The sequence below is a fragment of the Rutilus rutilus genome, assembly GCF_951802725.1.
Source record: "Rutilus rutilus genome assembly, chromosome: 3".
Classification (NCBI taxonomy): Eukaryota; Metazoa; Chordata; class Actinopteri; order Cypriniformes; family Leuciscidae; genus Rutilus; species Rutilus rutilus.
Window position 1 is genome coordinate 57,820,344 of NC_140211.1, and position 12,407 is coordinate 57,832,750.

The following is a 12,407-nucleotide window of genomic DNA, read 5'->3' on the forward strand; positions in this document are numbered from 1 at the left end:
ACACAAACTCACTCACTCACTCACTCACTCACTCACTCACACAAACTCACTCACTCACTCACACACACACAGACACACGCGCACACACACACACAAACACACACACACACACACACACACACACACTCACTCACAGTTTCGGGATTTCTTCGCTGTATTCTCGCTTTTTGCTCGCAGGTTTCTCTCTAGAGCTCCCCCCACAGCTTCGGAATAGATATTTGACAAAACTGTTGTAAAAACTCGTTGGCTATTCTCAGACACCAGAGGCTAGTAGATCAACGACATCAAAGCAGATGGGACATTCTTTAAAACGTCTTCTTCATTCGGGTTCGAACAGCGTGAGGGAGCGCAATAATGACAGCATTTTAGCAGATTTCTTTTGGCCGTAAAGCAATTGTTAACATCGCGAGACCTGATATCACGCGATACTTCCTGACGCGGCGGCTGGCGGCCCGCCGGCTCAAAGTTGCAAGTGCGAATTTTCCGCTCACGGGCACCAGGGGGGTGCGAAACGACCACCATTCAACCCGAAATAAGTAATATAACCATTCCAATGACTCCGAAGCTGCAGTTAAGGTAAAAAAGTTACTTAGTTCACCTTTAAGGCTTTGGTTTTCGTTTAGTTAACTAACTGTGCCACATCTCTCAGAACACACCAGGTTTGACATTAAGGGCATAAAACAACATTGGTTCTAAATGTGCACAGGTGCAAACTGGAAAGTTGCTCTCCAGCTTCATAACATTATGAATATGACACATGAGTAATATATGTTAATGCACAAGAGCGGCATGATGATTTTGCCAAGCATCTCATTTTCTGTTCCACTGAAGAAAAGTCATAGGGGTTTGGAATGACATGAATCTGAATCAATAAATCATGACAGAATTTTCCTTCTTGGCTGAATAAATCAAAAAAGGTCCTGCTTTTATGGTATCAAACTGGACCATTAGTATGTCTTCTTCTCCTCTCTCTCTCCTTTTATCCTTGTGCTTCACTCAGACAATACAGACAATCAACCCTTCATCAAGCTCCACATATTCTGTACATGCATTAGCATAACAAGCGTGAAGTGAGTGTGAGGACAGTACCGGTTTTGAACCATCCGTCCTCAGTGAAAGTGTCTGCCGTCTCCTGAGGTTTATTCCAGTACTTCTGAAAGACAGAAGAACCTCGAACCAACAGTTCGCCCTCCTTCCCCTCCAAACCAGCCTTCACCTGCGAATAAAACACACACGCGTCCAGAAAGTCAGTAGGTCTTCTTCGCTGATTATTGTGTACTTAAATATAAATTCGATCCTTTATTCTGTCAATTTAACTCTCTCTTTGGTCATTTTTGACTGAAAATGATTACGTTTATTTTTTTACTTCATCGGAATTGGTAAGAAACTTGGTAAAGGTTTTGGCACTTGCTATGTGAACACACAAACTAAATCACGGACATGATTTGAAAAGGTTAAATGGTCCATAAAAAAAACAGTCACACTTGTGCTCCTCGTGGTAAAAAATGAGCGGATTTGAAATGAACGGGAGACGAATTTCCTCTAGTGGAAGCGTTTGGTACTGCAGCCGAACAACATCTCACTGAAAGCTCATTTATTGAGATATCAACCTCAAATTTGGAAGACGACTTGTTTAGATTTATTGCCGTTTTAAAGTAAAACGTGTTTTGGAAAATATAGATTTCATATAAAAATTCATTCATTTTCATTTTTCATAACAATAAACGTAAAATTCTGTAACTTTTTTTAAGTTCACTTTTTTAAACTTTTTTCACTTCAGAAATAACTCGCCAAGTGTCGTCTATAAAAATAGATCATACTTAAGTTTGTGCTTTAAAGCAATCAAGATTTACGACAGTTTAATTTGGAAATTTAATTTTCAGGTCTATGCTCAAAACGTGAATAAATGGATTATAACTACTGCATAAATATAATGTAGTACCATAAAAATACAAAATAATAAAAAAACATTATCAAACTAAAATATAGTACATTGATTTCATTGAAAAAATATATATATATATTTAATTGGGTCATTTTTGACCACCACGCGAAGAGCACCAGAGGTTAAATGATGCTACTATAAGCTGTATATTATTTAAGAGTAATATTTAACACGTCCATGATATTGCTGCTGAAAGACTCATCTGAGCTTTTGAGGTTATTCATGGTTTGCTGCTGATATACATTTTTTTTATTTCCTTTTAATATTCAAATGTTGAAGAGTGAGGAGGATTGTGTCACTTTATTGTATGGTTTCTTGCAAATGATTATTATTGCATTAATAGAGCAAATCTTAAACAAGTTTATATTGGCAATTGCTGTTTGTTTACAGTTTAACGGAAGTTACTCCCATAATTCGCACAAAATTCGCCATTTCAAAAACTTTAAGAAAGGTTTTTAGGCACCTGGGTTCCCTTTCTGCTGCCCTCCGCGATCACAGTGCTGGTGGAGTTTGTCATCGTGATACGCACTTCCACTCCTGGCAGAGGAACTCCAACAGCACCTGGAAAACACACACATTTTCAGTCAACACATCTTGATTATATTCTCTTATTATTTTCATTTCGATGGCTTATATGCAGTTTTTGGTCGGACTATTGGTTACAGCTGCACGATTTATTATTAAAAGATCGCAATCTCGATTGAAACACCCACGTGATTTTATTCCTAAATGACAGTGATTCGGCTGTCTGTGTATTACATTATATTATATTAGCGAACATTCAGATCTGTGTTCTGATCCAGAGAGAGCAGTTGTCATGTATAGATATGAAACAGCTTCACAAACGGTCTTTTCAACCACACGGATCATCAAAGAAGAACTGGGATAAAAGTTTATAGTTCGGATATAAACACTGATGTCTACGGAAGCGATCAAAATAGAGTAAACTTGACGCTATCAATTACAGCGTTACACCAGTAGGTGGCGGCAAGTGCCTGTTAAAATGTTTTTATTTGTCATTGAATCATTCATTCAAGAGTGATTCCGATTCATTCAGTAATGAAACAAATGAAGTCTTTATGAGTGAGTCATTGAATAATTCACTCAATAATTTACATGCATGTGTGTGTATTTATACAGTATATACAAAATAATTACACACAGTACGCACACGTATATTATTGTAAACACAAACTTTTATTTTGGATGCGATTAACTGTTTTACAGCCCTAGTTTGGAGAGGCTTCATTTTGGATTCTGGGAGAAATAATAAGTACTAATAAAATTAGGGATGCACCTATATGAACATTTTGGCCGATACCGATAACCGATAATTCTTTAAATTTGAAAGACGATAACCGATTTATTGGCCGATAAATCTAAATCCAAATTTGTATATACATTTTTGAGAGCCTGATTACAAATAAAAAAAAGTCTCACCATTAAAATCCATGTCCCAAACACACAATAAATATGTTCTCATTATAATTTTATGACTTTTTTTACTGTATTTTCCTTTTTTCCAATCATATTTCAAGCAATTCAAACCCATCATGGAGAACGGTGTGAATCTGAAGTGTCTCAGCTGACGGAAATAATACATTATTTATCGCTTTAATATATCGCCCAAATTTTCTTATCAGGCCGATAACGATAACATTAAAAATGAACATATATCAGGCCGATACCGATATGGTGGCCGATATATCGTGCATCCCTAAATAAAATAATACTCTTCTTGCAAACTCTGCATGGTCAAAATTCAATGTTCTAGCATCTCCAACATGCTAATGCTAATGCAGCCTATTGGAAACCGTGCTCGATCTGACTAATAACATCAGTCTGCACTGTAAAGCTGTAGCACAGATACACAGAGCTGAAGGAACGTCTTACTCCTACATACACACACACACACACACGTGTAATCTGACCATTAGGGGCTTGAGTGTGAATATAAATGAGACGGGGGCTGATCGGAGGTCTGTGTTCAGTGTCCACTGGGATATGATCGCGTGCGAGTATATACTGGAATGTGGTCGTCCCTGTAGGAGCATTCCTGTCACAAAATGAGAAAAGGACACAATAGCACCCAGACTGCTTAAAGAAGCCATTAACAAGCCTCCAGTCCCTCTGCCCATCACAAGCTCTCATTAAAACAGTGCACACACACACACACACACACTCATGTTTTATTCAAAGCCTCTCGCACAGCAATCCACACTGTGCACAATCCACAGGGAGTGGCCGAACCTAGTGCAACACAAAAGGAAATTGAGCGTATGTGCATTATTACTACTATTGGCACAATTTGATTTATTTTTCTCTGGTTTACCCTTCAGAACTGCTTGTTTAACTAGATTTGTGCATTATCTTCAAAATGTCAATGGTGTTTGCCTGTGTAAAACTCAATGCCACACTCTCAAAAGAAATGGTACAAAAGTGGTCTCCGCGGAACAACAGCACACACATATTAATATGCACAATTTAGGTACTAATATGCACCCGTCAGGGATAAATAAGCCTTTTGGAAGGGAACCAACCCTAGTGACAGCGTTTGTACCTGTTTTTCTGAGATTGTAGGGTGTTCTGGCTGATTGTTAGGGCGCTGAGGGATTGTTCATGTCAATAACACACCCTAAGTATGAGAAACGGGACAGTGGCATGTAGCAGCTGAGTTTTCGCTAAATTGGCTACTAATAACTTAAAAGATTAGTCGCGATTAATCGCATCCAAAATAAAAGTTTGTGTTTACATAATATATGTGTGTGTGTACTGTGTATAATTAAATTTGTATATATAAAAACACACACATGCATGTATATATTTAAGAAAAATGTATTTATATATAAAAAAAATTATATTTGTATATAATATTTAAATTATATATAAATATATACAGTATATGTATGCAAATATTTCTTAAATATATACATGCATGTGTGTGTATTTATATACAAAATAATTATACACAGTACACACACACATATATATTATGTAAACACAAACTTTTATTTTGGATGCGATTAATATTTTCACAGCCCTACTAACAATACAAACGTATTATAATTTGTTTAATTGGTTACTATTTTAATTTATTTCATTTTATGTTGCCCTATAGACTTTTCCTATTAAAATGACGCTCGCATTCGCACGCATTGACCTACATTTCTCATTGTATCCAGTATGAAAATGTGTGAAAAAAGCAATATATATATATAATTATAAATAACATCTATACAGTGTGTAAAACAGGATCTCTTGCTCATTGTTGGAAAATTAAATCTGATAAAGTTCTGTTTTTCTGTACACCATGCTGTATAATTCTAGACCGCCTTTATGAAACAATTACTGCATAAAGACACTCGGAAGACATTTTCACAAAAACATATTAAATACTTTTAATGTCACCCTTCTGCTAAAAGATATAGTCCCTCACTGAGCTTACCTGCTGGCTCGCGGCAGCTATGCAGTGGTGTGTCGATAAATGTGTTTTGCATCATAGCTGACTTTAGTATATTATAGTATTTATTATATTATATTCGTGTATTTTTGTATTTTTGTATATATATAAACAATTTTAATCTAAATAAAATTCAAATATTAGATGGAAAAAAATAGAAAATAGAAATATTCAAGATAAAACAAACTAATATTCAAATGAAACCTGAAAATATAAAAATAAAAGCTAATTTGCTTTATTTGCAACATTTACAAAGTACTTTAGACCAAAGTACTTTTTTATAGTAACATGATAGTTATAATCTACAAACATGCTTCATTCGGCACTCAAGAGCAGTTATTTAAACTTTTAAAAATGGATGAGATGTAGTTCCCAGCATGCTTTGCAAGGGACTGTATTAGGAGAGTACATTTGGGGATTAAGTGTTTTTTTGTGTGTTTTTCAGGGAAAGTAATTAAGCGTTTAATGCTCAGTTATGTTGGGCATTTGGAAGAGTTTCTGTATATATTTTGAGGTTACCATTGTGCTGAAGAGTAAACCTCGGTATTATAGTATTTATTATATTATATTTGTGTATTTTAGTATAGGTGGAAGAACTATAAAAAAAAATGTTTAAGTGACTTTAGCAATTGGTCTTAAACCTATGCACGGAAATTTCGGCTAGAAAAAAAGCAGATTTTCGATTTTTAACGTGATTTTCCAAGAATTATGTTTAATTAGCGCTTCTCCGATGGCGCATTTTGACTATTCAGTGTCACCTATTCAGGTGAAACTCCAGCTTTTAATGTTGTTTATGTGTCTATGTGGTGTTTTTAATATGCTTTAAGTCAAAGCATGTGTAAGTTCATAAGTCGACACCATTGCTGAGTATTTCCTCCTTAAAACTGCAGTGAACCAAAGACAGTCTCAAAAACACGCTTTGAAATCGCTGGTGTTTCTGACGTCACAAACTACCTTGTAACCAATCAGATCAACGTGTGATCGTCAACCAGTGGATCTCTGAGCTGAGTGAGTGAGTGGAGGCGGGGCTCATTTGCATATTCATAGAACCGCGCATACTAAATGAGGCGAGGGTGTCGAGTTACATTCAAGATATTTTAAGGCATGAAGAAAATTTTTCAAATCAAAGATGAGTTTTAAGGGATACAATTATTGACTACAGGGGGACTTTAAAACATAAAATGTATTACAGCTAAACCGATGGTCTAATCGAGTGCATGAGTTCCTGAGATCTATTTCCTGAACTGACTGAAATGAAAATTTTCAGTAGACTTGGATATTTACAACATCAGTGTTCTGTTACAACAAAAGGTAGAGCCACGATTTGGTTCACATTAGATCAGACTCATCATAAATCATCTCTGGTGATCACAGTCAACCCTGTGACTGATATTGATTGACTTCAACCTACTTCGCTGGCGTCTCGCGGGGAAGAGTAGGAGATGTTAACCGTGGCAAACTCCTGTTAATCATCACCTCTGAGCTTTAACTCCAGCAAAACTAGTCACTAATAAAACTACAAGCCACATAAGCTGCCTCTGACAGCAACGTTCACTCACTTCACAGTGTCGAAAGGCGAACAAAACAATCCTCACACACCCAGAGCAAAGCAAAGAAGTTGCGGGACGAGCACTAAAAGTGCTTTGATACCGACACTGGAAGGAGACGTGGAAGCTGACAGGAGCAGTTTGATCAGAAACACCCATGGAGAGTTTCTCAGAAGATAAAACAACAAAACACAGACTAAAGAAAGACAAACAAACTACTTCAGACTGGAGTTTGATCTGTCACAACTTGCCATCATAAACTGACTGAGGAAAAACAACAACACACCGTTACGGAGATGAAACGTTAAGGCTAAACATCCGTGGAGGCAAAAGTACCAAAGCCAAGATGATAACAGACCCAAACCGTCCCGAAAGAACCAAGAGGTTTACAAAATCAGCTATTCGTTAGCATTCACAATCATCTCAGCTGAGCTAACAACAAAATAATATAGTTATCGCACTCAAAAATTAATTTAGCCTCTTGATCATGAGCTAAAACACTTTTTGAACATTTCATCACAACTTAATTTCATTGTGTTCATTTATTTAATTCATTAGTGTTAAATCTACATTAATCATTTTTTTATTAAAATTGTATATATATATATAAACAATTTTAATCAAAATAAAATTCAAATATTAGATGGAAAAACTTAAAACTTAAAAAAACTAAAATTAGAAAATAGAAATATTAAAGATAAAACTTAAAACTAATATTCAAATGAAAACTGAAAATATAAAAATAAAAGCTAATTAAAAGCTCTTGAAGCTCCGCCCCCTGTGCCGGGAGCAGCAGCTCATTTGCATTTAAAGGGACACACACAAAAGTTTTTGTTTTTGCTCACCCTCAAAAAGTGACAACTTTAACATGCTATATAAAAATATCTGTGGGGTATTTTGAGCTAAAACTTCACACACACACACACACACACTCTGGGGACATCAGAGACTTATTTTACATCTTGTGAAAAGGGCATTATACCACCCCTTTAACACAGTGGTTCCCAACCCTGCTCCTGAAGGACCCCCAACACTGCACGTTTTCTTTGTCTCCCTAATCAAACACACCTGATTCAACTCATCAGCTCATTAACCCATGTGATAATGAGCTGATGAGTTGAATCAGGTGTTTGATTAGGGAGACAAAGAAAACGTGCAGTGTTGGGGGTCCTTTAGGAGCAGGGTTGGGAACCACTGCTTTAACGTAACGCGTAAATGCGCGTAACTAACGTAAATCAAGCAAGCTTGTACGCATAGGCCACGAAGTGTTGGCAAAATAACACATTAGCGGACCGGAGGAAACAATATGGATTTTTTTCCAGAAAACTTCTTGCACAAAATAAATTCAAGGACCTGTATCTATGCATGTTTATGTTCAAAAACTTTTCAGAGCCTTGAATTTATATAAAAAAAAAAAATTCTGATTCACAAACTTTCAAGGATTTCAAGGACCCGTGGGAACCCTCTATTACACATTTATGAAGTGATGCAGTACCAGGAACACGTGGTCCTTTAAGTGGGTTTGATAGTGCCATGCCGATCTCCGTCATGCCGTAGCGCTCCAGCAGAACATGACCCGTGATCTCGGCCCAGCGCTCCAGAACGGGCTGAGGAAGAGCAGCAGAACCAGACACCATCAACCTGAGACACAGAGAGAACCGGCCATCGTCTCGAGCGGGAAATTTTGCACTTGGTTTTCTTCAGAAAGTCTTGTTTAAGCATATTTGACCCTGAGGTAAAGCACACAGAAGCTTACATGACTGAGCTAAACAACGGTTTGAAGGCTCTTCTTTGATGTAGCTTTACTGAAGAATGAAAGAGAACTTGGGAAGAGATGTTCTAGTTGTTTGGATCAAATAAATGTGGTTTGTTTTTAAAAAAGACAGAGAGAGAGAGAGAGAGAGAGAGAGAGAGAGAGACAGCGAGAGAAAGAGAGAGAGACAATTTTTTAACCAAAATTTTAAATACTTTGCCCTAACTTCATAAAATTAAACAATAAAACACAACTTCAACATTTATTAGGTGAAAAAAGAGATTGTATCCTACTAGCAGCGAGATACATTGATGCATTGATGCCTGTCACAAAAAGGAGTCGACTAATCAGTGATACACTCACTCACTCACACACACACACACGCACACACACGCGCGCACACACGCACACACACACACACACAAAAACAATAACTGAATTCTTAATTGTTCATAGAATTCTGAAATGTTGATTAATTGTTCTCTTTTTCATATTTTTATCTTTTTTTTATTTTATGTATATATGTATGATGATTGGAAATGCTTTGGCAATACATTGAAACAATTGTAATGCCAATTAAGCACATTTTTGAATTGTATTGAGAGAGAGAAAGAGAGAGAGAGAGAGAGAGAGAGAGAGAGAGAGAGAGACTTTGACTTTAAGATCACTTTATTTACAAAAACATTAAAGATTTAACATTTTTAGTAAAAAATAAAACTTTTTTAAAACCAACTAAAGAGAGAGAGAGAGAGAGAGAGAGGATGGTACCGTATTCTCTCTTTGCACACAGCCCTGATGAAGTCTTGGACCTGAGGTTGAGTAAAATGTTGGTCGTAATATTCAATGAGCTTTGAGTAGATGGTGGGAACTGCCATGAATACGTTCACCATAGGAGACTTTGAACCGATCAACTGCTCCCAAACCTGGAACACAACAACAACAACAACAACAACAACATTAGCATTCAAGCTTTGTCAACCACATGTGTAACTAAACAGTTCAATGTAAACACAACAGAAAATAAATCTTTGTTATTGTAAGGTTCGGCTGGTTAGTGTCGTAGACATTTTAAACTGTATATTAAACGAACCATGTTTCTAACATCTAACCTTATTTAACATCTAACATTTGAACAGGATGTACTGTACGAAACCAATGGAAAACTTGTGACTGAGTGTGTGTGTGTGTGTTTAAATAACATAGTTTGGGAAATGAAACTAGACAGTCTGTTAGAATCTTGTGATTAACAAATGAAGTCATCATTAAAACAAAGTTTGCTTTACCTAGTAACAGAGGGGTTTGCATATGAAGAACCAATCAAATAGTGGGGAAATTATGTAATGCAGCCTGACATTTATGCCATACCTCTATACTATAAAAACTGTTGTATTCTTGTGTACTGTGGGATTTTCTCGATGGAATTTGTCTTGAGATCCTCCGGCCTTGATTCTTCTTGGGAGAGTTTCTCTGAGAACTGCTCGAAGACTCTCCCGGCCGTTATTAAAGCATTTAGAGGACATTTGCTGAAAGTCTGTCTGTTTATTTCTGCAGTGCAGCAGGTCAGTTTAGGGAAGCAAGTTAGAGTAAGAGACTCGGCCAGTTGTCGACGGAAGACGCAGAGAGCTAGAGTATAAAGGTTATGAAGTGTCGATTGGAAGACGCCAGATTTATTTATTAAGTGTCGATTTGCAGACGCTAGAGAGTCAGGGTTTATGGGAAAAATCCACTACATTAGCATCGGTAGCTAGCCCTGCTGGTAAATAACCACCATCTGGGGCAATAACATCTTCCTATGTTTTGGAAGGCTTAGACTTAGATGGGCATAGACCGACAGCGACAGATATTTATTTTTAAATCAGATACCGAGACATATAAATAAGTGTAGGGATGCATCGATATGAAAATTTTGGCCGATACTGATAATTCTTTATATCTGAAAGCCGATAACCGTTATTTTGGCTGATAAATCTAAATCCAAATTTTTATATCATTTTTGAGAGCCTGATAAAAATAACTTGAAAAAAAAAAAGCCATGTCCCAAGCACACAATTATAATGCTCTCATTATAATTGTATGTAGTCGATATGACAGACTTGCGCTGCAAATGTTGCACTTTACTGTATTTTTCTTTTTTTGAAGTGATTCCAATCATATTTTAAGCAATTTGAAACCATCATGTTGAACAGAGCGCATCTGAAGTGTCTCAGCTGAGGGGAATAATACATTATTTATCGGCTTCAATATATTAGCCAAATTTTCTTATCAGGCCAATAACAATAACATAAAAAATTCATAAATCAGCCGATACCGATATGGTGGCTCATTTATCGTGCATTCAGTATTCAGGCTCTCAAATTATATACAAATATGGATTTAGATCTATCGGCCAATATATCGGTTATCGGCTTTCAGATATAAAGAATTATCGGTTATCGGTTATCGACCAAAATGTTCATATCGGTGCATCCGAATTATTGTGAATTCTTTTGGCCATGATAATTGTGTAGTCAATATTAATGCTACATCTTATTCTAAATGATCAGCAAAAAAAAAATTACGCTATACATTCTCACTTGAAAATGAATGAATATTATAACCGATTAACTTGGTAAATATCGGTAAAAATATACTGTGTCGGTCAAACCGATTAGCAAAAAATAAAACATCGCCTCCAGAACTGAGAAGAGATTGCAGGATGTTGCCATATTATAGAGATATATTGATATGATCAATGGGAATACTAAAATATATTTTCTACAGCTATTATAGACGCCCTTGGTTCACATTAGGTGAAATCAGACATCAAAGAGTAGAAAAAAAGCCTTGCATAATGATCGAACTGGACAGAAATCAGCCTTGACAGTATCAGCTTTTCAATATTGGACTAATCAGACGCTTACTGTTAATTACAGGGGAAAAAAAACACTACAGATACCGATTAAGTCACTGATCGTGTGCTATTTGTCTTCGTGACTCTAGAAGCTTGGGGGGGGGGGGGAGGTTGTCGACTGGAGGAATGTTGTTAAAAAAGGAAAAAGCGAGTATAGATTTGTAAAGGTCAGTGTGATTCACAGCAGAAGAGAAAGAGTTGAGATTCCCTGTAGAGTTACTATTGAGGTCAGAGTGAAGAGTGTGCAGGACACTGGGCTTTTACTGCCTTTCTCTGCGTTTGATGAATGTGTTCACCCGGTCCCAACCACACACACACACACACACTCATCCCAGTCTGTCAGACGGAAACAGATGCATAACTGCCCATATAAACACACTTCTTCTCACACAAATCAATTTACGCAGCTTCTAACTTTACTCACTAACTCTCTGTTTTCAATCACACACTTTCATTGTATGACATGCAAGCGCATGGAAATTAAAGGAGGTGCGATGAATGATCAAACATAAATGTGTACGATTCGCACATAAAAGATACAATATATAACAATTCGTTCTTTTTCATCTCACGCACACCCCCACGCACACACACACGCCTGGCTGCACCTTTAGAACACAGTGGGAGAAACGCGTGAATTAATTGAAGGTGAACGACAGATTCTCCTTGGCTCGGTCCCCCCTGGGACACACATCTCTCTCTCTCTTTCTCTCTCTCTCTCCATTTCATTATTTCTTGCTTCAGTGCCTCCATGCTCTTATCATTCCTGCTGTCTCGCACTCTCTCCATCAACCCCCCCACCAACACACACA

The 12,407-nt window shown here is 36.9% G+C and overlaps 1 protein-coding gene across 1 annotated transcript in view; it reads right to left on the minus strand.

The window, feature by feature from the left end:
* Positions 1-12,407, minus strand: part of acsf3 (acyl-CoA synthetase family member 3) — a 78,594-nt gene that overhangs the window by 47,923 nt on the left and 18,264 nt on the right. The window contains exons 4-7 of the mRNA XM_084405090.1: positions 9,474-9,628; positions 8,448-8,593; positions 2,409-2,506; positions 1,090-1,216 (exon numbers count right to left, since the gene is read on the minus strand). Coding sequence (XP_084261216.1) covers positions 1,090-1,216; positions 2,409-2,506; positions 8,448-8,593; positions 9,474-9,628 — 526 coding nt within the window. The remainder of the gene's footprint in view (positions 1-1,089; positions 1,217-2,408; positions 2,507-8,447; positions 8,594-9,473; positions 9,629-12,407) is intronic.